The sequence below is a fragment of the Mus caroli genome, chromosome 11 (assembly GCF_900094665.2).
Source record: "Mus caroli chromosome 11, CAROLI_EIJ_v1.1, whole genome shotgun sequence".
Taxonomy (NCBI): domain Eukaryota; kingdom Metazoa; phylum Chordata; class Mammalia; order Rodentia; family Muridae; genus Mus; species Mus caroli.
In genome coordinates, this window is record NC_034580.1 from 75,714,939 (window position 1) to 75,741,168 (window position 26,230).

The 26,230-nt window shown below is 44.2% G+C and overlaps 1 protein-coding gene across 2 annotated transcripts in view; it reads right to left on the minus strand.

Moving 5' to 3' along the window:
- Positions 1-25,003, minus strand: part of Myo1d (myosin ID) — a 297,401-nt gene extending 272,398 nt beyond the window's left edge. Inside the window, exon 1 of one of the 2 annotated variants that reach the window (XM_021176177.1) lies at positions 24,684-25,003. In XM_021176177.1, the coding sequence (XP_021031836.1) occupies positions 24,684-24,778 (95 nt within the window). In that variant the 5' untranslated portion in view covers positions 24,779-25,003. The remainder of the gene's footprint in view (positions 1-24,683) is intronic. The other variant, XM_029483156.1, reaches the window with a different exon arrangement.
- Positions 25,004-26,230: the final 1,227 nt, after the last annotated feature.

A 26,230-nucleotide genomic window follows, 5' to 3' on the forward strand; every position in this document is an offset into this window, starting at 1 on the left:
GAGAAGAGAAGAGAAGAGAAGAGAAGAGAAGAGAAGAGAAGAGAAGAGAAGAGAAGAGAAGAGAAGAGAAGAGAAGAGAAGAGAAGAGAAGAGAAGAAAAAGAAAGAAAATTTACTCTTTACATAAAAATGAGATGACACTCTGAGTGTACCATTTGCCACCTCCTCCACTGGCTCCCCATCACTTCCGCTGACCAAACATTTGTGCTTTTCACAACATATAGTCATTTTATAGAGAAATAACTAGAAATTGCTGAGGCTTGGTCTTTTGCTATGTATTGTAATGCTAAACACTGGCCCCAAGGCCTGGTTGCTCCCAGGGACAAGAGAATCAGGAATGAGAGAAATCAGCACGTAGACCCAAGTGACCTACATAACCCTGTGCCCCCTCACCCCACTTCAGGTTATCTCTGATTGGTGAACAGAGATGCCCACAGCTGGGCAGAACCGAGATGGCGGGGGTTTGAGGTTTCCAGGCTTAGGGTAGGAGGAGAAGGGAGAGAGAGGGGTAGGTGAGTTATGAGCACACAGCCACGAGGACTGGCCAACCAGAGTTAAGAGCAGCCCAGATGGAACTTAGCAAGTTATAACTTGGGGTTATGGATGGGGAAGTAGATTTTAATAGCTTAGAGGGTAGATTACTGCCCAGCTCCAGTGCTGATGAAGGATTATTATAATAATAAAAGTTGTGTGTCTTTTATCCAGCAACTGAATGATCAAAAGCGGGTCAGCAACCCCCCAGTGAGATGAGATGTTTTCTACAACAAGTATTCTGCTTTTATTCCTCCCTACTCACCATTGTACACACCTAGGTTTTCTTTGTTAGGTTAAGCTCTGTGTAACAATCAATGCACAACTGTTTCTAAAGCTTTACTACAGCACAGTGAATTAGAGAAGAGGAGTCCTTGCAAGCCTTGGTTAGAGCTTAGTAACCAGCTTGCACTGAGTGATGCTTAAACTGCAGTCGATCTGACTAAATTTGGGATCACCTAGAAAATGCACCTCAGGTGTTTCTCGAGAGGTGAGGCCCATCCTGGATGTAGGCAGCAGCCTCCCTGGGCTGGGGTCCCAGACGGAATAAAAGGGTAAAGGGGGAAAGCCGTGCGGACACAGTGTGGTCTGCCTCTTGCTCCCCTCCACCCACCACGAACTCTTCCCTCCGACTGAAAGCCAAGAGGCTGCTTTTGTCGGGGATGAGAAAAGTACCGAGTATATCAGGTGACTCAATCTGCTTGTGGGATTTAGGAGACCATCCACTCTCCCTTATCTCTCTTTATGGGGAGATAAGTTCATCTGTAAACATAACCAAGCCAACAACCCACCTCGTCTTCAGATGCAAACTGGCTGGTTACTTTGCTTTTCCCCTGCACTTGGCCTGCTAAGTCCTGGGGAAGTGGGGTGGGAACATGTCCCAGATTAGCCTGTTGGAAGCTCTACAATACAGTTTTGGTTTTCAGGAAGGCCTTCAACAAAGCTTGGTGAAGCACATACTTGATAGTGACCCGCATCGGAAGGTAAACCTGTTTGTTCCTCAGACATTGATGTTTCTACCTTTCCTCACTGGGAACCTCTTGTCTCTTGTCACAAAGCAAAATGAAATCTATCAGAAATTCCTCCAATCTCCTCCATCCATACTACATCTAATCCCCTTGCACATTAGCTGTTCTTTGCCCTACCTAGGAAGGAGACAGGACTCAGAGCTCCAGACCCCACATCACCACACTTCTGTCTTGTTATTAACTCTTATTCTCACAACTATGCTTAAAATCTACACTAAAAAAAAACCTCTTACAGTGCCTTCCATCAAGTCTGCAGTCTTTCTATCAATTCCTTTCCCCCTTGCCCACTGTAACTAGAAATCTGGAATGAGCTCTCCATGTCAAGTCCTCCTCAGCTCCCTGGAACCTAGCTAACTCCTTACCATTGTGCTGACTCCTCCCATCACCCGACCCAATGAGCTCATCCACTTTTTCTTTAATGTGACCTCTCTTCAGCATCGTGCTTCATTCCAGAAACTCTCACAGACCTGTTGCTTTCTCTTTGTATCATTATTTTCTGGTTCAACAGACTTTTCCTTCCATAAAACCATGGGATATTAGGGCTATCTATCACTGGCAGCGCATATTCATACAACTACGTGGAAAGATGATTGGATGTATTTCCCAATGACTCACACATTGTACCAAATTATGTTACCTCAAGAACATAAGATTGTTGGAGCTAGAGAGATGGCTCAGTTGCTAAGAGCATCAGCTGCTCTTCCAGAGGGTCCAGGTTCAATTCCCAGCACCTACATGGCAGCTCACAACTGTCTGTAACTCCAGTTCCAGAGGATTTGACACCTTCACACAGACATACATGTAGGCAAAAGAGCAATGTGCATAAAATCACAGACATACATGAAGGCAAAGGAGCAATGTGCATAAAATGGAAAAAAAATATTATTGTCCTGGATAGCTCTGTAAACTTGACACATAAGGTACAGTCATCAGAGAAGCCTCAGTTGAGAAAATGCCTCTATAAGCAAGTCTGTGAGGTATTCTTTTGAGACAAGGTTTTTTCCATGTAGCCCTGGCTGTCCTGGAATTCACTCTGTACACCAAGCTGGCCTCAAATTCACAGAGATCTTCCTGTCTCTGCCCCCTGAGTGCTGGCATTGAAGGTGTGCAACATTGCCTGGTCTGAGGAATTTCCTTAATTAGTGATTGACCTGTGGGGGTGAGGCGGTCAGCCCATTGTGGGCAGAGCCACCCTTGGGCAAGTAGGTGGTCCTGGATTCTCTATGAAGGCAGGCTGAGCAAAGCATGAGAAGTGGGCAGTGAGCAGCAGCACTTCACGACTTCTCCATTAGCTCCTCCCTCCAGGGTCCTGTTCTATCTGAGTTCCTGTCCTGGCTTACTTCAGTAAGAAATGGACTACAGTGTGGAAGTGTAAGCCAAATAAACCCGTTCCTCCCTAGTTGCTTCAGAACTCCACTGGCACCTGGTCACTGGTCAGTTCCATGGGAGGATCCAACATGATAACTAACAACTTTAATCTGCTACCCTGCCCTTTCACATTCCACACCTCCATTCCTTTTACATTCCTGGCTCTTGTCAATATCTCTACCTTTCTGAGATTTCTACTTTGGGTCAGTAGGCGAGTCAAGGACAATTCAGTCTATCTCAGGAATACAAAACTATGGTTTTTTCTCTTCCCATTTCCTCACGAGTCTCACCTGAAATTTTTTGGTGAGAAGGGGATTAAAAGGTGGTGCTGAACATCAAACAAACCCAGGGCATAATATATGCTAACCAACCACTAAGCCACAAACAATATACCCACTCCCCATCTGAACCATTTAAATGGTAATTTTATAAATGGCACACAATTATCCTCTCATTAACAACGCAGTCATTTTTCTAATGTGCTGATTGGGTCAAGTTATTCCCCTGTTTAAAAATGCTCCAATGGCAACCAGTCGCCTTGTAAAATAAGAAGTTCTTAGTGTGGGACTTAATGAACTTATTTTTTTTCAATGTCCAATGCGAACCTCCTACTCATATCTTAGTTCAAGTATCTCCTCTGGGAAACCCCACTCTACCTTCCCACAGTGTCCTCCTCCAAGGTCCTGCAGCATGTTGTCCTTACTCCACCACAATGTGGCTACAATTGCTTTTTTGTCTGTTCATCTTTGTGCCTTTACCTTAGTATAGAGCTGACAGACTGTATATATGAATGATCGGGCTTACAAGTGTAAGCTAAATCAGCGGTTCTCACCTGTAGGTTGTGATCCTTTTTGGGGGTAGAATGACCTTTTCACAGGGGTCCCCTAAGACCATCAGAAAACACAGATATTTACATTATGGTTCATCACAGTAGCAAAATTAGAGTTATGAAGTAGCAATGAAATAACTTTATGGTCAGGGGTCATGGCCACGTGAGGAACTGTATTACAGGACTGCAGCGTTTAGGAAGGGGAGAACCACTGTGCTAACGGTGTGCAAGTAGTTTCTGAAAACGGCCCCACAATGTTCTTTTCCCTCTTCTAAAGCAAAAGCCTGAAAGCCACCTTTCATAGCTACTGGTCTCAAAAATAGGCAAAAATTAGCTTCGTTTTCTAAAAACAGAAAAATAACAACTATTCTCTTGACTGGCGAGTCAACAACTTCACCATACTGGAATTAGCACAAGGCAAAGAAAAAGAAAACCTTTCATCTCAGGAAAAGTTACTTCTAATTTCAAACATGCACTTTGGAGCCCTTATGAATTTATTAATCAAAATTACCAGGAAACCCTAACTTACAAGAGGTTTATAAAGGCATAAAATGCATCCTGGCAAAGTAGTGACGAGTTTCAAGTTATGAAATGCTGAAAAACAGCTCTCTTCCTTACTTAAGCATTCAAAATTCTCCACAAGTGAGTCACCTCCAGCCAAAGAAAGCTAAGCCCCACCTGGAATAAAGAACCCTGGGTCTGAAGTCTGTGCATCTATGGAAATCAGCACAGTGTCTGCCGGGTGAAAAGAGGAATCACCAATGAAGCCAGTGGCAAATAATCCAAAATGATTCTTGCTTCACCTTGGGGTACACTAAACACTTTATTCAGGATGGCAACTGACATTTGAGTTTTCAAGCTATTAATAATGCCAGATAGGTTCTACTTGCTGTATTTAGACCAACTGATTGAGTTCAACACAGCCCATGAAGAAGAACACTCCATAAGTGTGCAATTCTTTTTTTGTTTGTTTGTTTGTTTTGTTTTGTTGTTTTTCGAGACAGGGTTTCTCTGTGTAGCCCTGGCTGTCCTGGAACTCACTTTGTAGACCAGGCTGGCCTCGAACTCAGAAATCCTCCTGCCTCTGCCTCCCAAGTGCTGGGATTAAAGGCGGGCACCCCCACGCCCAGCAAGTGTGCAATTCTTAAAAGGTACCTAATTCAAAATGAAACTAGAGAGAAACTGGAGAAGTAATAAAAGCAGGCTAAAGCTAAACAGGTTGTAACTACGGCAATAGAACACACATCACCTGGAGGTTAAAGCTGAGACACTCCCTGGGATGAGTGCATTACCTGAATGCACACTAATCCAGAGAGTGTGCTGGTATGGTTTCTATGGAAACACCAATATATGTTACACAAATATACCAACATTTCTGGGTGCTTGTGGACACACACCACCAACAACAACCACAACAACAAACAACAAACAACCACCACCACCCCATCATCACCACCACCACAAACAACAACAACCAACAACAACCCACTACCACCACCACCACCACAACGGCAGCTGTTAGTTATTCCACTCAATGCAAATCCACTAAAGCCATGACATACCTCCAACTACAATTAACAGCGTATAGGCTAATCCTCACTGGCTGGAGGGCAACTTGTATAAGGTGACAGGCCTTCTACCAATTTTCAATCACTCCCTGGATGTTATAGTTTCCTCACCACTTCCTGGAAGGCTCCTTGTTGCCTTTCACTTGTAAAGCACATTGGAATTGAAGTCTACTGTAACAAGCAGGGGCACAGATCCCAAGTGCACGACCTGAGGAACACACTCCACATGCGAGGAGAATGGCAGTTTGCAGCACCCGAGAGCCTTCCCTTAGCTTCTGCCCTTATTGCTTTCTCTCTTTCCTCTCAAACTCCAACACTTCCAGTAAGTGCTGCTTGTTTCTGAACTTGACAATGCAGGTGTGGGGTAGGTATTGCTTGGTGCTCAGCTTCCTTTGTTCAATGGTATGACGTCATCATGCTGCTGTGTGTAGCTATAAGCTCATTCACTGTTGTTGTATTACTCTAGCAATACTAAAACTCACTCTCTCGTCCCAGGCTGATGGACTTGTGTTCTTCCCAGGTTTTGACTTACTCTTTATTGCATTGAAACGCTAGACTTAATACTTCCATTTCCTCACTGCATCGCATTTTTTTTTCTGGCACACCTTTAAAGATTAGTTAACTATACATATTAAAACAGTTCTTCAAAACCAAGCTAGATGGCGGGAAAAGTAGCCATGACAGAGTAAACAATGCATGTTACAAAACACACTCGGCCCTGAAAAACATGGCAGAGTTCTTTATGACCTGGCCTGTAGCACTTTCTTTGGTTTGGTTCTTTTGGTCTGCAGGGTGAGCTTCTGCTGGCTAACAGTGTATTCGTTCTCAATGCTTTGTCCTCCTCTTCCGTGTTCGAGGGCATTTCTCATGAGATTACACCAAGAAAAGAGCCCTGAACTGAGCAACTTTAAAGAGAATATATCGTAGCTGCCACCATGCAGAATATACAAACAGACATGTCTTGGCTTTCTAGCTTTGGGAATGGTCTAGTTGATCACATAGAGCATCTAGACTGTGGTCAGTGAGCACCCTGGTTCACACAGCATGGTTTCTGCTGTATGGTGGAGAAAATGAACAATTTAGGCAGAGGTCGCAGAGCCTTCATCTCAACCCATCTTGTACCCTTCTTCTCTTTTAATCTCACTCTCCCAATTTCTCTCTTTTCCGTCCTCTTTGTTATGTTATTATCAACTCATCTCAACTCTTTAGGCTTAAAATATAACAAAAACAAAACAAAACCAAAATCCCATTTTCAACCTCTTGTGGCAATGTCCTGCTCTCCCTGCCTGGGGATCTAGAAGGCCTTCTCACCACTCACTGTGCAACCACTACAAACTGCTCTCTACCTCCACGGGGCACCGGAACCAACCTCTGGCTTCCAATGCTCTCTTGTGTACCTAATGGGTAGTCATTAGGTATCTCTCCCTAGGCATTTCTGGGGAATCCACCTTTGCCAGCCACTCTGTTCTCTTGAATCCTATATCACTACACTTGCTGGCTTTCTTCCAGCCTCCCTGGGTACTCCTCTCTTGGCACCTCTTACCATCGTTAGTATTGGACAGCCCTGTATAAGATATTTGTTCCTTGAACCAAGGCACAGAAAAGCACTAGTCACCCAGGCCTGATGACTTGAGTCCAATTCAAAGTATTAAGGAACTTTAAAGAGAATATATCTTAGCTACCACCATTCAGAATACGCATACAGACACATGTCTCAGTAGAACCCACACACAAGCAAATAAAAACATGTTTCTCGAGGTTCATCCACTGGCCATTTGCTCGTACTTTATTGCTTGTTTCTGACCATCTTTGTCTCATAAGTGAGTTCCATGATCACCTCCATGTCAACTGGAGTACTCAGAAACACTTCTTCAGTATCTTAAGACATTATCAGCCCTCTGCAGCCCTTATATGTTAGGAAGCCGTTAGGTCATGGGCTTTGAACTCAAGCCAACTTAGTTTCAAATTCCAACTGCCTCTTAATTCACCAAAGATTTCATATCTATATAAAGGCTATTGTGCAGAGCAGAGCAGAGCAGGTTAGAAGAGATAAGGAATAAAAAACCTTTAAATATAGTTCTAGATACATAGTAATTGTCCCAATAAATAATTATCTCTACTTTCCTTTTCCTAGGAGCTGGTCCTGTTTCCCTAACTACAGTATCTTCCTCCTGATCTGCTGCTTCCTTCCCTGTGCTTGCAATTACCAGTGCTCAGTTTATAATCCAAAAATATTGAATGGAAAAATTCCAGAAATAAACAATTTATTAATCTTAATCACACACCATTCTGAGGACTACTTGAACACAGGCACTGTGACAGCATCAGTCCGAGAACTAAGATGGCTGCTGTCCCCAGGAGCCTGCCTACACAGAAGTGTTCTTCTCCATTCCAGATGCTCAGGTAGGGAGCCACTTCCTTCAGCTTGGGCTCCAAACCCTACCCTTGACACAGACACTTACCTTGCTCTGCCCTGACCTAATGGCTTTAGGAGGACACTCTTCACATCACCTACTGGTACAGATTCTGTCTTCTGGGATCGCCCAAAACAGTACAACCAATTCCTACTCAAATATAGATTTGTTTTGGTTTTTTTGTTTGTTTTAGTTATGATCTGTATCTTATTTTCTCCAGTCACCCTTTTAAGTGAGTTAATTTCAAGTCTCTCTTCACAGGAAGCATTCTTTTCTGAATGAACTCGGTTCTATCCACATAGCTTTTCAAAGTATACTGAGGAGACACTCTTGGTCACCTCCCAACATCCTATTCCAGCCATACAATTCTTTCCTTTCTAAAAGTACCCGGCTGTTCAGACGCAGACTCCCGTCTATGTGGCCAGGTGAAGCAGCAGGAAACCTTATTCCCAGTCCCAAATGATCCCCTCCTAAAGCTGATAACCACGCGCCTCTCACCTCTTATGGGTTTTATAATGGGCATGCAACCAAATACTGACAAATTACCAAAGAGGGGGCATACAAGACGACAGGTAGTCCTTCTCCTTCCCTTGGAGGTGACTGTGTGCAGGTAGGGTGCACAGAATTACTGCAATGATCTGCCTGGAGATGAGAATGGAAGCAGCACAAGGAGAGACCAAGGGAGTCAGGGCTGGACGCTCAGGGCATGGACAGAGCCCGTGTCCAGACGGCTTGGTTTGGTTATTGTGTTTCCTTTTTTTTCTTTGTTTGGTGTTTTGTTTTGTTTTGTTTTTCAAGACAGGGTTTCTCTGTGTTGCCCTGGCTGAACTGGAAGGAACTCACTCTGTAGACCAGGCTGGCCTTGAACTCAGAACTCCGCCTGCCTCTGCCTCCCAAATTCTGGGATTAAAGGTGTGCGCCACCACTGCAACCAGTTTGTGTTTCCTTCTGATTTAAGCTGCTGTGGTCAGGGCTTCTTTTCAGAGGCTGCCAACAGCATTCAACTTGACACACAAAAAGAGTGGGAACTACTCATTCCTCCAGGAGAGGTGGGAGGAGATAAAGTGGAACTTACAATCCAGTTTCCATGGATAAAGCTAGGAACAATATTGATACATTGTATAGATTACATAGCCCCTCCTCTTGTCACCTTACTTTGTCTGTATTGTTAAGTTACTAGTCACTAAAGAACTAGTGGTTACTTTTCATTCACATATTTCCTTTGCACTGTTCCAGGTGCTCAGATCTTTAAAGGGACCACTTCTTATAAATAGTAATAAAGGAAATTGAAGAGTTACTACTTGATTATAAATTGAGATAGGAAAAAAGAACAGAAAAATGAATTGTCACTGTTCTTGTAGAAGTGGTAAACTGGGGTTAAATTTTGGCTCAGAGTCTTTTCAGAGAATTCATGGCTCAAAAATCCACTCTTACTTAAAGCAGAAAAATGGTTCCCAAGTCAGTTTATATAGCCTATTATGTATTATCAAGATTTACTTGGAGTCAACAAGCAGCTTTGTTGCCCTACAGAGCACGCGTTAGACCTGTATGAGGATTTACTGTCACACTAAAGAAAACATGGAGAAAGGACTGCCAGCTCTGGGCTCAATTCATGAACTTGACTAAAACAAACACTGGGGACAACTGCCTGCTCTTGGGGTGGGAGTGGGGGTGGCCTGTGTAAATGTACACTTTCACCCAATACTGCCATCTTGTTACAAGATTGTACCCCACGTCTCAATTGCTCCACTGTACTTAAAAACTGCACCACTGCTTCCCCAGGCCTTCAGAGAGTGTGCTTCTGACTCAGTGTGCCACTGTCCCCTATCCCCACTTTGCTTGCCTCTTCCCACCCAGATCCCAGTCTCACTGGACACATCGATTCTGACAACATGTACAGAGTCTGCTTGTCTAAAGAGATTGCTTTTTCTTCGCTATTCCCGTGTGATTAATTTTGCCTGGCCTGGACCCTTTGCCCCCTCCTACCCTACACCACACACAGACTCTTCATCCTTTTAAGGTCATTTAAAGTCAGCTTCCCCAAAAAGAGAGAGACAGACAGAGAGAGAGAGAGAGAGAGAGAGAGAGAGAGAGAGAGAGAAAGGAAGGAAAGAGAGAGAGAAAGAAAGAGGAAGCCATGGTGGCCATCATTCTTTCAAAGGCCCCTTAATGCCACAGAAAAGCACACTATGCTACAAAAGAAAGCAGTTACACATTAAGTAGAAAGAGTCCAAATTTTAAATATTTTTATTAATTCTTTGAGAATTTCATACATGTACACAATGTATTTTCATTATATTCACCCCTACTTCTCCCTTAACTCCTCCCAGATCCACCCCAGATCCACCTTCCCAATTATGCATCTTCCCTCTTTAAAAAACCATGCACCCACTGAGTGCAATTTGTACTGCTAATATCCTCATGGGCATGGAGCCATCCACTAAGCATGTTGACCTGCCAGGGGCCATACTCTTAAAAAGATTCCAAATTCTGAGGTGACTGTACTTACATATGTATAAAAAATTGCAAAGGAAACGTATCAAAGTATTAACAAGAATGGTACATATAGATACACATATATGTGTATATGTACATACAGTATGTGTACTCATACATGTGGAAATGAGAGGTCAATGTCACATTTCTTTTTTTATAATATTCTATTTTGGGGCTAGAGAGATGGCTCAGTGGTTAGGAGCACTGAATGCATTTCCAAAGGTCCTGAGTTCAAATCCCAGCAACCACATGTTGGCTCACAACCATCCATGCATAATGAAATCTGATGCCCTCTTCTGTTGTGTCTGAAAATAGCTACAGAGTACTTAGATATAATAATAAATAAATCTTTAGACCAGAGCGAGTGAGGCCAACTGGAGCAAGCAGAGGTCCTGAATTCACATTCCCAGCAACCACATGATGGCTCACAACCATCAGTACAGCTACAGTGTACCCATATACATTAAATAAATAAATAAATCTTTTTAAAAAAAGCCATTGTTTTATTTATTTATTTTTTTAAGATAGTCAAGCTCACCCAGTTGACCAGACTAGGCCAGCCAGTGAGCTCCAGGGGTCTGCCTGTCTCTGCATTCTTCCTTCCCTGTCCCACAAGTGTTAGGTTTACAGACACACATCACTGAGGATCCACCCAGCTCTTTCTGCTTGTGAGGCAGGCATTTTACCCAGAGTCATCTCCCTCCTCCAAAGTGTGTGTGTGTGTGTGTGTGTGTGCGCGCGCGCGGGCACACACACACACAAAATGTAATTTTTAAAATTAAGAACCTGGATACAGACTGGTGCATGCCTTTAATCCTAGTACTTCAGAGAGACAGACAGGAATTTGAGGCCATCCTGGTCTACACAGTGAGTCCCGGGACAGCCAGGGCTGAGAAGCTGGACACAGAACAGAAAACAACACACAGCATGGCGAAAGTGGTGGGAGAGGCCTATTCTTATGATGAAAGAAGAGAAAACACAACTCGAGGATGAAGAGTAGCACATGACTATTAGACAACTAAAGTAAAGCGAAACGGCAAACAGTGATTACTTGCCTGTTATATTTGTTACTATTCCAGTCAGCTCACATTACAGCCATGCCCCATTGAGCTTCACCAAAGGGGATTCCAACCCTGGGATGCCAACACACTTGCTTGGATCGTGGTTGCTGACCTGACCGTACACAAGAATCACCTGGCACCATGAGAGTTGAAAACTGTCTCTAGGAGATGGAGCTCAGACGTCTCTCTGAAGCTAGGCACTTCTGATACAGCCCCGGCTCTGAGCAGCACCTGTCTAGGACAAACTGAGACGACGTTAAAGAAGTTCCTGTTCATCTAAGGTTTCAGATAAAACAGAAGCCTGGGAGGTAGGGGATGCAAATGGAAGCACAGCGGCTGCTTGCCAAAAGCCAGCCAGCAAGCAAAATGCTCATAGCATGGAAAATTCCACTCCTAAGTTTGGTTTGTTCAGCCTCACACATAATCCAAATGCCAAGGGCAGTAATAAGTTTCAAGTGGCACCGCACCTACCTAGAACTCAGCCTCCTGAACTAATATAGCAAAGCAATCAAAAAGGGTTCTCAGAGAAGACAAGACACGGGCTTCTTAAAACTCCTATCTCACAACTGTCACGTGAGAGCTATCTCATCAGAACACACTCCTCTCTCCCTACTCCCTTCTAACGTGCCTGTCTGACTGCCAAATCCAGGGTAGATTAGACTTGTACAGTAAGAGGGGAGAGAAGAGTCACAGGGGGACAGAATGAAACAAATAATGGAGACTTAACCGTATATATCAATCAGGGGCGAGGGGAGAGAAATTACATAAAACAATGGCTTGAAAACAACTGTTCAAAAGTATGGCCAGGATGATGCTTTCACTATGGAAAAAGTAAAATCATATCTTTATATTTTTCTTAAGGAAGCAAAACTGAGAGAGAGAGCATTCACATCTGAGCACCTGAGGCATGTCAAGAATGAACAGTCTAGTTGGTGCACACCTTTAACCTCAACACACAGAAGGCAGAGGCAGGTGAATCTATCTAGGCATTCCAGGACCTCAGGGTTACATAGCGAGACTTCACATCTCATCTGGAAACAGCCTTGTACTGCAGGGATCATTCAAGGTTAAAGGCTAGGCCATACAAGCTCTTGGAACCAAAGCAGTGAGCACTGCAGCTGTGGCAAGCCAAGGAGTATTCCTGTCTCCTTGGTTTGATGTTTTATATGCACTACAGCTTTTGCTTTTGGTTGGGAGTTTTTGTTTTGTACGTGTGTGTGTGTGTGTGTGTGTGTGTATCTAATTTCTGGGTGCATGTATTTAGGAAACTAAAGCTCCAAATCTGTAGTAGTAATTTATAAGCTGCCTTATTTGTTTATATGTTTTAAAGGTTCTCTTATTAATCATAAGAATTTAGAGAAGGATAGCAGAACTAGCTAACTCAACCTAATATTTAGGACTGTTCTGATAATAAACTCAAAATAGCCCAGATATCTGTGTAAGTCAGAACTGAAACAAGACCAGTGGTAGGGTCAAGTCAAAGTGTTTTCAATGGTGTTTGGCCCTTTTTTAAATTGGCTCCGGCATTTTTCCTAATGGGAGCCGCAGACAAAGCAGCAGTCTGCGATAAGCCAGCAGCCTCAGACAGCTCCAGATGATCATCCATTGTCCAAGTCCTCAAAGCTAACTTTGTGGTCACAGAAAGAAAAATTGTTTGAGTTTCTCTTGGTGTTTGCTTCATTGTTTTAGGTAAAACCATTTTTTTTAAACCAATTCAATCACTTCTATTGCTTGTGTGAACCTTCTGTGTAAATGGTAAATTGTTTTGTTTTTTTTTTAAACTCAAGACAGTAATATAATCATGGGAGAGATATGAAAAAGATAAATTAAAAGAAAGCTATGTTTGTTCCTCCATATGCCTTTCCATCCATTCCAGAAGGACATATTACAACATATTACAACTTTGTACCAGCCTGTGGCTCCTCTAGGAAAAATTTTGCTCAGCAGGAAGCAGTCTTTTTAGTAAAGCACTTTTTAGTAAAAGTCTTTTTAGTGCTTGAGTCCCACTAAAGTAAGACCTACTGCTATGTTGTGAGTTACATAGACTGCATGAGAGATGAAAGGACTTGTAGATCGTCAGAATGGCAACATCAGTGAGGCAGCTATGTGGGGACTATAAGGTAGTGTATCTTCACAGAAGAGCTAGGACATGGGGGGACTGGATGGGGGCAGAGCATGGACAAGTAGCCAGCTGATGGCCTTCATACACTTTCCCAATTATCCAAGCCCCTTACTGGGATTCTTTGCCCTACTTTCCACAAGTAGACCATTCCATTTCATCAGGATATGTTGGAAGCCATGATCTAACTCTCAGGCTATCTCAAACATTTCCCGCCCACAGTGTCATGATCACAGTACACAACTGTCTGGGAGCCGAGATTCAGAAGTTCAGTAATTGAGTATAAGATAAAGGGAGATCTCCTGTTCCCTGTCCTAGACTCAAAGATGATCAGAAACCATATTTGTGCTAAGTTTTCCTTGGCGATTCTCCCTTGTCATAAGGACTTGCCTTCCCAGTACACTGAGCTACAATGCCATGCACACCCTTCACAACAGCATTTAGCAGTCCATCCCAGATCCGTCTCATCAGCACCACAAAGCAAACTCACTTCTCAGAAATGAAAACACCAGTCCCTGATTCCAGTGGAGGGCTACGGGGAGGCACGCAATAGCGGGTAACCAGACTTAGGCCAATGCACACTAATGCGCCTGGGCTGCCTCAGAAATATATGGTTCCAGAAGAGTGGGAAGGGAGAGGGCTGCAACTACATGGCCCAGAGTTGCTTTTAACTCAGGGTCATCCTTCTGCCTCAGGTTCACAAGGGCTGGGATTATAAATCCAATTTACTGTGCCTGGCAGTATTCGACTTTCTAAGAGAATTTGTATCAATTCAACTTAATCTCTAATTGGAAGACAGCATAAGAGAATACTGAAAAGGTGTAGACATTGTAGAGGAAAGCACTTTACTCAATGGGCGCTGGCTAGGAGCATGGCTATCTACACTGAGAGTAGGGAGGCACAGAGCCTCTCATCTGGGAGGTTCAGGCAAGAAGGCAGTGGGGAAAGACCGTTTCCAGATGTGAGACAGCTCTTTTCCATCAAGGATCTGCTTAGGTTGTGCCTCATCGGGAGAATATGCCCAAGCCATTTCCAATCTCAAGTCTCAATCCTCTCTGGCCTGTAATCTATACATATACACAGCTCTTATGTTGTCAGCAGTTCTTTTTAAAAATATGGTTGGTGTTGAGTCCTTCTGTCTAGGGAATACTTAAAATGATAAATTATCTGCTCTGTTTACTTGGGCTCCATATTTCATTTCTCATTGATTCATTTATTTATGCATCCTTTATCCAATAGACTCTCTCAAAGAGTGACTTCCAAAAGAAATCCCAGCAAAGTACTCGGTACAGTGCTCAGCAAAAGTCAAGTCGTTTCCAGCTTAAAGCTGGAGAGTATGTGAAAATCACACAGAATCCACAGTTAAATAAGGAAACTGGTTAAGAGTTGCCATATTTTTAAAGACCCTCTACTTAGAAATGTATCACATAGCTCTCAGTGCCTAGACTCGAGGGTCAGTGTTACCAACTTATATGAGATCAGAGAACATGGTACGCAGAATAAAATACAGCAGAAGTTCTTGCTGGGAAGTATTTAGTATGATTTTCAGGACGTGAACAGTGGTACTCCTGTAGAGGTGGTTATGTTTCAGGTAGCAGTTACACAATGCACTGAGCACGGCCAGGAAATGTCCAATCCAAGAGGCTGGACCAGGGGGCTAAGCATTCACCGAAGACCTGCTATGTTCTGGCCCCTATTAGGAGGTTTTCAGGTGCTATCATTTAATTTCATAATAGCCTCTCATTCCTACCAGGGAGGCTCAGGGAAGCCAGGTAGAACTGAGAAACACCTTCTTTCCACAAAGTAACCAGATTCCTTCTAGGACCTTTTTCATCCTTGCCTCCCAAGATAAAACCAAACCAAATTACTCCTCTATTTTACTGGGGGAGGAAGAACACAGCTACTCCAGCACTCACAGGGGCAGGGAGGGCAGGGAGGGCAGGGAGGGCAGGGAGGGCAGGGAGGGCAGGCAGCATGGGAAGGAGCAGGGAAGAGTCAACAGGAATTAAGTGGGTAGACTGAGCCCTGACCAGACCCTTTCCACACTGACAATGCTATCCCCATAACCCTAGAGGCTGATCGCTGTCCGTATACATACCCCAAGGCCTAGGGAACCCAAGTCATACTGCCAGGAGGAGGCAAAGGGAAGCTGAGATTGGGAGTCGATCAGGCAGGCCTCAAAGCCTGTGTGTTCTCTCTCTCCCCCTGTGACAAGCACACTTTTCCTTCTCCTCTTTCCACACAAATGCCCCTAAAGTATGGAAGACATAGGTCTCTCCAAGAGCTCTAACCAACAATTCCAGAGCAGTTAGATGAAAGAAGCCTGTGTCCCCCAGGAAATAAAACTGTCAAATCAATCAGGGGATGGAAACGACAATTAGAATGAGGCTTACCCTCTCACTCCAACCTATGAATAGAGTCAACATCTTGAGTGATGTCAGTAGGTTGCATGAATGGGAGAAGCTATGATAGGGGCTGACGCTACTAAGGACCACAGAAATTTCTCTCTCAGTGAAGTCAGCAATGGCTGGGCAACAACACAATGGCCCAATCCTGTTTTTAGGGAATTATCAGAAAATGGGGGCTCAGACATCAGTGAGAACTAGTGCATGTGGAGCAGCTAGCTCAGTGCAGAAACGGACATGGATCATTAAGTAAATGTGTCCATCCATACCAAACTCACCAGTCCTGTTCAAAGTCAAGCAAACCTAAGAGTCGATCCCTTCAAAAGCCTGCAATGGAAGTAACCAGTAGTGACTTCTGAGCGCTTGATCCCATCCACATCTGGCTCGATTTGGGAGCTAAACTCAGCAGAAGTCTACAGGGTCAAGAAATGACCCTGAATAAAAATAGCCTTGGAAGTCTGTCACAGAGGAGAGGAAACAAGGCGGTGGGGTGATTCACTCCAAATGGCAGCTCCAAAACCCAAATTCCCATTTTTGTTCCAATCTGAAGCCAATGTGCAAAACAGGCACAGAGCAAACTGTCCATTTCCAAAAGCAGTTGCCAAAGAATTTTATATGGAAGCCAAAAGGATTTAGTGTGCCATTCACCTCTCCTCTAAGTCTAAGAAGGAAGAGCCTGAACTGAAGCACTGAACCTATGGTGGGGTCCCGGTGCGGGAAGACCACCCAGGGTCCGGTAAGGAAGGAAAAACTGTGTTCGCCAAAGTTTCCAATGACCAAATGGCTCTCTGAGTGTGGGCACAAGAGTTCTATGGGAACATGTGAGTCCCTGGCAGCTCTGTCTGCCTATTTGTTCCCTAACTTCTCCTTTCCCCAGCACATAATTAAGGGTAACGCTGAGAAGGGGATATGCTTTCTTTGTCTTTTGCAGGTGAGGGTGGTACTAGAGATTGGAGCCTCTGCCTGCTAGGCAGGCAATCTACTGAGCTACATCCCAGCTTGCTCTTTTGGGTTTGAGTGTTTGCTTTTAGAGAGAAAGAGAGTCAGTCCCATGCAGCCCAGGCTGGCATCAAACTCACCAGACTCTGAGCTCCTGATCCTCCTGCCTCCACATACCAAATTCTGGGATTACCCACAGATTAACCACACTCCCCTCGTTTCTTTGCAATTTGAGACATAGCCTCCATAAATTCCAAGTCTGTCCTTGACCTCACTCTGCAGCTCATATAGACCTTGCTTACAATCATCCTGCTTCAGTCTCCCAAGTAGCTGGGATTATAGGCCTGCAACACCAAGCTCTGACACACTTAGAATCGAGAATTCTCCTAGATGAGGACCAATTATCCAACGTTTGACTACTTGAGCTCTGCTGAACTCACCAGGTATCAAGGAATAGTCCGAGGCATGACAGGCAGGAAACAAAACGTCTGCTTCTCAGTCACTTACACCTTCTCCCCTAAGCTCACTACCCAACCTTACATCCGAAATTTATATCCCTTTTCTTACAGATGGTGGTTCTCCAAACAGCACTGGGTTTCAAAGTACCAGAGAACCTGGGTCTACCTTTAGAAATGCTGTCTTTGACAAACTCACAGGTTAGCAAGGAAACAGACATTAAGAAAGAAAGAAAGAAAGAAAGAAAGAAAGAAAGAAAGAAAGAAAGAAAGAAAGAAAGAGAAAGAAAGATTGAAAGAAAGAAGAGGGAGGGAGGGAGGGAGGGAGGGAGGGAGGGAGGGAGGGAGGGAAGAGAGAGAAAGAGAATGAGAATGAGAATGTGGCCAAGGCTTGTAACTGTTATGAATAAGTGTGCCTGTAACCTAGGAACACAGAGTATAATTAACCCTGTCTTGGAAGATTGGGAAAGACTTCTCCGACTGGTCTCAAGATGAGTAAGAAAGAGTGTGACAAGCAGGGAGGGACTGAGGGCAGCGAGGAGGAAGGAACATTCCAGAGAGTAAGAACAGCCTGGCCAAAGGTTCCCTACTGAAGGCAATTTTACCCAGATACAATTCTTGCATCTAGTAGTTAGATGTTGCTAAAGAACCCCCCAGGGCATAGAAGAGCCCTCATATCAAAGCCTTATCCACTCAAAATGTCAACAGCCTCACTGAAAAAAACTGTGCTCTAAGCAAAGATTAAAAGAAAGAGAACTGGGTATAGCTCAGTGGTAAAGCGCTTGCCTGGTATGCATGAGACCTGTGGCTTCAACCCCCTGCACTGCAAAATAACTGAGGCTGAGCAGATGCTTTAGCCTCAAGATAGGAGCAGCAGATGACGGTAGGAAGCCTAGCACACCACACTGTCATATCAGCTGGAAAACACATCTCTGGGATAGTGTCCTCAGCTCAAGTCCACTCCGGAACAGCACCCTACATCTTGTATTTCAGCAGATGTTATATGAAGGATGACATGCAGAGTGAGGTGTTCTCGGCCGGCTGTTCACCTGCAGGACTCATATGCACAGAGGATTTGAAGCTGGTGGAGATGCTGGAAAGACTCAGGAACAGGAAAAGGTCAGGCTAGCAGCAGCAGCAGCAGCAGCAGCAGCAGCAGCAGCAAGGGCTCCTGGCCCCAAACAAGTGGCTGTAAGGGAAGCAGAATGCGATCTGAGTGCCAGGGTCTCAAGCGGGCACTGAAGACGCAGGCAGGAATTGTGTCTAATCATAAAACAAGGAAGCCAACAGGACTCTTAGTCCTGGGCACGGATCATTTAGAAACAGAGTAAGGACTTTCCCACTACCAGCTCCACTGAAAAATTAAAGAGAAATAATAGAACAAGCCTCCTCCTCTCACAGGAGTCTTCTGGGAAGAAGAGAAGAGCACCTGAAGACACTGGTAGATTTTGTTACAAGAGCAAGAAATACGAATTGAATCTTCTTAGATACGCTTCCTCACGCTAGCCTGCACCATCTCTTTAACATTACCCTGTCCAGATACACACACTCACACACACTGGTTTTTAGAGGTGGGGCTGAGGAGATAACTCAGTCAATAAGTGTTTACCTTACAATTATGAATTCCTGAGTTAGACCCTGAATACAAGTAAAAAATCCCAGTGTGGTGACACTTGTAACCCCAGGGCTGGAAAGGCAGTCACAGGAGATCCCTGGGGCTCCCTAGCCACCCTAGCCTACTTAGAGAGCTCCAGGCCATTGAGAGCCCCAGCCCTGAAGTTGCCCCTCACAACACGCACAGGCACGGGAATGCACATACACAGAGGTAGTGTGAGTAGAACGAAATGACACCGATTGAAGTAAATGTTCATAGTCAAGCTGTAGTTCCAACAAAGGAAAAGCAGAAAACTGTTATCCAATTCTTTTGTTGTTGTTTCTCTTTAGATAGTGCTAGGGATTAAACCCAGGGCCTTGTACATGCTAGGTGGCACATCCTCTGATTTACACCACTAGCTCTGAAAAGACAATTCCAAACCTACAATGATGTGAAAGGTTTTTAATTATTCCTTTATTGGATTGATACCTTATTGAAGTGCAGCCTTACACCCACAATCCTCCTGGTGTGGCCTCCTAGGTGCTGGGATTGACAAGTGCACACTGCCACACCCAGTGCCATAAAAGTTTTATTAAAAATTCCTTTCTTCTCTATCTATAATAGAGAAACTGTTGCCACAAAGGACTGCATTGTGTGCCCAGCACAGTGGCAGAAATTCTCCACTGTTGAGAAAATTAAGATCAGGTCTTGATGGCACAGAGCCCTGAGGTAACTGCAGCCTTGGGTTCTTCACTGTTGGTTACAGACCCAAAAGGAAGGAAGCAATCCGGGCAGAAGATCCGGGCAGAAATCAGAAGACCAGACATTGCAGAATAAAGAGTACAGACTGGAACCAGCATGGGGAGGGAGGGACAGGAGTAATAGGAACACCTTCAGGAATTTCATTTGCATACCTGCATCCATCCCTCAACCAGACACCTCCCGTTTCACCTGCAAACTGCCAAAGCATATGCCTGGTGCAGCCCTGTACCACCCATTAAAAATGTCTCATCTTAGCACATGGTCTGCAATGGGGATTCCTGGTCGCCTGGAAATGAAGTGAAATGGATGGCCAAAGGACCCAGCATCAAGTGTCCAGAAACAGCTAAATACGCTCAGGGATGGAGGGAAGACTGAGGTAACAGGAAGCCTTTGCTCCAAGAGAGGGCTGTTTTAAATCTGGGTTGAGATTTACAGCTAGAAAAGAAGGTATGGTGCTACCATTAGCTGGCACTCTAAGGCTCCAGGGAATTAACAACTGAGCAATTGCTGAGCTGTGTAATGAGAGCACAGCCAACTCTCAGAGTTACATACATAAATGCTGGCTGTGGAGTCACACGCTTGTAATCCCAGCACATGGAAGCAGAGGCAGGAGGATTATGAACTTGAGGTCAGCCTTGGCTATGTAGTGAGATGACTGGCCCGCCCCCCACAAAAAGTGACAACATCAGCAAACACATACAGATATCAGACAGTCCAGGGTTCTAATTGGCAGGGAAAGGTGGGCTGGAAATCTCAGCATTAGACAGGAATCCTGCTAGTGAGAGCTCATGACTCCTCCCACAGATCCCCAACACCAACTCCTCTGCAGACAACAGAGCTCATTGACTATCTCCCAAACACAGTCAGCTTTCACGCTACCTTCCCTACTCACGCCACTGTATCCACCTGGAATGTTCTCCACCCACAGGTTCACCCAGGCAAGCACTACTCATTCTCTGGGACTTAGCTCAACTCCTCTTCAGGGTGTTTCTGACTCAACCCGTGGCATTTTCCCCCTTCTTGAACTTCCAGAACAATTAAGTTTGTAGAATTACTTAGCACATAGCCATCTTAGCTCAATAGAGCTTATCTAGTTTTCTATTTTCTAAATGAATAGCGATTGCCACCTTTCTTCACTGACATGCCACCTCTTTAAGATAAGGCACAAGATAAGGAACAGAGCTTACTCATAACTCTTTGCATCCATCCATCTCATCCTCTAGGACCTTAAATAAAGTTCAATTACACTATTCTCTTCTTTGCACACAGGAGCGAGGTTCTCACTAAAGATCTAATCATTCAAACCTTTGAAATTTTTAACTAATGAATGTGAAATCCTTTATTAAAAAAAAATCTAAATGTTGTACTTCAATTTACTTAAAAAGAAGAAAGCCAGGGCTGGAGGGATGGCTCGGCAGTTAAGAGCACTGACTGCTCTTCCAGAGGTCCTGAGTTCAAATCCCAGCAATCACATAGTGGTTTACAACCATCTGTAATGGGATCTGACGCCCTCTTCTGGTGTGTCTGAAGACAGCTACAGTGTACTCATACATAAAATAAATAAATAATGCTTTTATAAAAAAGAAAAAAGCCATAGGGCAAATTCAGTGGTAGAGCACTTTCCACTGGCAAGAATAATGACAGTATTAATTTTTAAAAGCCACAACCATTTAATTCTATTGCAGAGGGATGGGGTAGGGGGTTATTCTTTGTTTTACCCTTTCTTTTCTGTTGGGGCTAAGGGTGGGGTTGTAAGACAGTATCTCACTAGGCTAGAGTTGAATTTGCAAGCTTGCAGACTCAACCTCCTGAGTACTGGGACTGCAGGAGTAAACTACAATATCTGGCAAGAAGAAAGTTTTAAAAATTAACTTGACTCTAGGCCTTCAACTTTAAACTCGGAAAATGCCTCAAGGTTCTAGCTAATGTCATGTCATGTGTGTAGTACATGTGATTAATACATATGTAGTCTACATGATTAGTTCCATGATACATTACGATATACATATGGAAGTTAAAATAAGACACTATATTCAAGTGTTACTGTTGTGTCTTGTAAGCAGTATATACTTGGCAAATGGACTTGATGTCTGATAATCTGAAATGATTAGTAATTGACAGCAGCTTAATTGAAAAGAGGCTTCTCAAAGCACATTAGCTCCATCAGGAGGGAAGTATGGTAGAATCTCAAGTAATTTAGAGCAAGTTTAATTTGTGAAATTGTTATTTTACATACTCTTTTTCTGCTTACTGTACACTTGAGAAAACTTTGAACAGCAATTACTAATAAGTATTTGCCAGAAGGTAATCTTGGGAATTCTGTAAATTAACTAATTTAACCTCAAGATAACCTTAATTCTATTTTTTAAAAATGATCAAGTTACAGAAATATTTAAGTACACTATCCATAGGCCACAGCAGGAAAGGGTTCAAATTAAAGTCTGAATCTCAGCCACTGATTCTGAACCACGGTAATACTGACTATTGCTGTAAACTTCTTCATTTTGATTAGGACAGTATTTGAGGTCATTTATATAAAAGTTGGGCATCTAAACTTTCGTTTAAAATTAACACACAAACCACGGTGTCACATGTTAGTAATCCCAGGACTCCGGAATCTAAAGAGGACTGCTTTACCTCTGAGGCTGTAACCTGGGAAACTAACAAAAAATAAACACATAAATAAAATAAAGTCAACAACCAACTAACAATGAAACAAGAAAGTGCAACATGCTGTTGTAATGCTTTGGATACAATCTGTAGTTGACTCTCTGCAGCTGCTGGTTCCACACTCACAGAGTCAATCAAATTCCATCAGCTGAGAATTGAAAAGATTTAGAGAAAACATTTTAGCACTGTATCAATGCTGACCAGGTTCAGACTTTTTCTTGTCATTAGCTCTTAGTAATAACAGAAACACTTTACATCGCGTTACATTGTATTGGGTATTATAAGTAACACAATTCAATGATTTAAGTACACAAGAGGGGCTAGAGATGTAGTTCAGGGATAGAGCACACAAAAAGACTGAACAAGAGTTCAGTCTCCAAGACTGAGAAGGAATATATATACATATAGACATTTGTATATATGATGGTATGTGTATACAGGCTATATGCAAATAAGACTCCCTTATCCAGAACTTCATTCTCTGCAATTTCAGATGAAGTATCAATGCAGGTGAATATGGCACAAAGAGAAACTGCAAGAAACTCCATCTAACTTTTCTTACTGTCATAATAGTTCTGTTTTATATCAGTCATTTTTCATCACAGGTATGTAGTTAAAGGGAAAAACACAGCATATACAGTTTATCCACTAGGGGGTTTCTTAGAATCCATGACCCACATATACATATATAAAGGAGCTAGTATTCTGCTATGTCAGTTTATACAACTCAGGAATCCTCTGATTGTAATTTTTAAAAGAGAGCCTTGAAAAACTCTCCAGACTGGCCTCAAACTCATTTCCCAGCATCACACACACACACCCTGCAAAGTAGGTGGGATGATAGGTGAGTATCCTCAGATTCTAGAATTCACGCGGACTCTTGGAATAGACTTTCTGGGGACTACATATAACTCCACAACACTCTATTTAGGAATACGCTGTGTATCTTGAGAGAACGACCCTAGGAAACCGGGGGAGTCCTAGAATACAAGCACTGAAAACTCCTGGAAATGGAGGCCCACAGACAAGGCCAGTTTATGGCAGGCATATGTAGTTTGCAGGCCAGTGTTCCTGCTCCACACTCTTGCTCCAGACACAAGGAAGCCTGACACAGAACAGATGAGGGCTGATGATGCAGCCCTGTTTGTTAGTTGATAGCGTGATTGCCTAATGCACCAAGTCCTGGGTTTGATGCCTAGCACTACAGAAATCAAGTGTGGCAGTGCATACCTGTACTCCCAGCAGGAAGTAAAGGTAGGTGGAGCAAAAGTTCAAGTTCACCCTAGCCATATTGTAGAACAGAACATATGAAATTATTTGTTTTGTTAATTTAAAAATTAAAACAGGTTTTTTAAAAAATTACAGAATTGTAGTTGACAGTAAAATTGAGGTAAATATCCAAATCTAATTATGATTTTCAGGTTTAAGTTTAAAAAGTGATATTTGGCTATAAAGTTTACAAGTAACAGACAGAGCAAAGCTTCCGGGAAAACACAAACAAACAAATAAACAAGCACACGCTTCAAGCTGAAACTCCGTTTCAGTTTTTTTTTTTAAGTCAAACCACTTTAATACTCATATTACATATTACTGTTTGAAAATGAAATAACCACATATAGAAGACTTTCTAAAATAAGTTCCTCTTGGAAGCCCATTTTGGGGCATTGAGTTGTAACTAAATTCTCAAAGATGTCAGTAACACAAAGGCTCCATCCATACATAACTCCTTGAAAAAACTGAAACCATGGACGCCTTGTCAAATTCAGACAGTTTATCTTGGCACTGGCAAGTACAGCAGTCTCTTCGATGTCTGGAAACGGGTCTAATTACGTCGAATGAGTAACTAAAAAATAGCCCGTGTCCCGGAACAGACAGCTTAGGGTTCACTCCATAGCATCCTGAATGGTAGGATGGAACCACGCCAGAAAGAAAGAAAAAAAAAAAAAAAAAAAAAAAGGAAAAAAAGAAAGGAAAAAAACGAGAAAAGAAAATCGAGCGTGAAAGCAGGAGGAGATAGATGCCAGGCTCTTTTAAAACAACCTTCCAGTTTTCCTGGGGCTGCCAGGGCCATCATGCCGCTCCTAAGTTTTTCTTTTCCCTTACTTTTGTTCCATTAAGTCACCCGGTCCCGCCCACATCATTTACCTGGCTCAGGGCGGGCTGGTACACCCCCAAGCGACCTCAAGCCCAGTATACCCCTAATCAAGACACCACACAGGGACGACCCCAGACCCCTAAAGTGCAGTCCTAGACCTCATCACACCCTGGAGTCCCAAGGCCGCACCAAGGAAGAGTCCTCTCTCTGGGAGGCGTGACCACCCAGCGCCGCGGACCCCCTGTCACCCCGCCGCACTCACTCGCGGGAGCTGCTCGCCCCGGTCACCCCGAATCCTCAGCAGCGCCCCCTCTCGGGAAACCCCGGCATGGCTGTCGAGACGCGCTCACCTGAGCCTAAGGTTGGCCATGAACTCGGGCATGGAGACGGTGTCCATCAGCACGAAGTCCGCCTTGCCGAACTCAAGGCTCTCCTGCTCCGCCATGGCGCCGGCTCAGGTGGGAGCGCTCGGGCTGGGGCGGGGGTGCTCGGCACCTTTGGGCGGGGTCGCGCCGGAGAGAGAGAGAGAGACGGCCGCCACTCCTCAGAGCTCCGGCTGGCGCGGCTCTGAACGGGCGAGGCCGGCGGCTTCCGCTCCTCCCGCGGTGGCTGCGGGGTGTGTGGGGGCCGTGGTGGCGAGACGGAGACGGCGGCGGCTGGTCCCGCCTCTAGCCTGGGTCCCGCTGGGCCCCGCCCCGCCCCGGCCGCTCGGGCTCCGCCCCACCGATGAGCCCGCCCAACCCCGGCCCAGCCGCCTCCTCACCTGGGCGGCGCGCACGCGTGGGGCGGGGACGCGCTCTGGGCCAGCCGCGGCGGCTAAGCGGCAGCGCCCCCTAAAGACAGGCACGGGCATCTAGCGTGGCGGGGAGCCGTGTGGACCTGACTCTGGGTGGAATAGGCCTTGTTGCCTTCTTCAACCCCTGCCTAGTAGATGCCAACAAACTAACAAACATAACTTGAGCGGCTTTGGCGCGAATTATCCATTATGATTCCCTCACATTCTTCTGTGCTCATGTGTATCCATCCTTGAAATGGTGGCTGAATAGAAATGGCAATGGTAGAGAATACTTCCAGGTCACCGAAATGTTTAGAGCTGTTCTAAGTGCTTTAGCAAACTTAAGTAACTTGTCACACTGCTAGGAAGTGGAGGAGCTGCGACTTCGTGGAGGTCATCTGATTTACGAACCCCAACATTCAGCCACATGGCTTACTCTTCATTTCCAGTGGTCCATTTTTTTTCCACTCATGTGAGCATGTCATCAGACTAGTACCTTGTACTAGTAATTTTTAAAAATATGTATGAATCATCTCCTCGGGATGATTGCAGCTCCTAGCATAGAGGACCATGTCCTAAACTATTTTATATCCCCACCTCCACTCTCTACACATTCCAAGAAGCTATAGTAGTAGTTTGTATTATAAATAAGAAATCCATGAAATTAGTTCCATAGATTGTAATGAGTTGTGATCTCCAATTTAAAGACACACTGGGTGTTCTTAAAATGGTTTTTGTTGGGGGGAGGGGGTGTTGCTGGAGAGATGGCTCAGTGGCTAAGAGCACTTGCTTTCTTACAGAGGACTAAAGTTCAATTCCCAGCATCCACAACAATAGCTTTGCCTGTAACTCCAGTTCAGGGAGATGAGACACCCTCTTCATACCTCTGAGGGCACCAGGCAGGAACATATATACATGCAGGGACTCACACAGTCACATAAAATAAAGGTGAATAAATATTTAAAAAAAAAAAAAACAAAAACTTTTTTTTTTCAGGGGCTGGTGAGGTGGCTCAGTGGGTAAGAGCACTGACTACTCTTCCCAAGGTCCTGAGTTCAAATCCCAGCAACCACNTGGTGGCTCACAACCACCCNTAATGAGATCTGACNCCCTCTTCTGGTG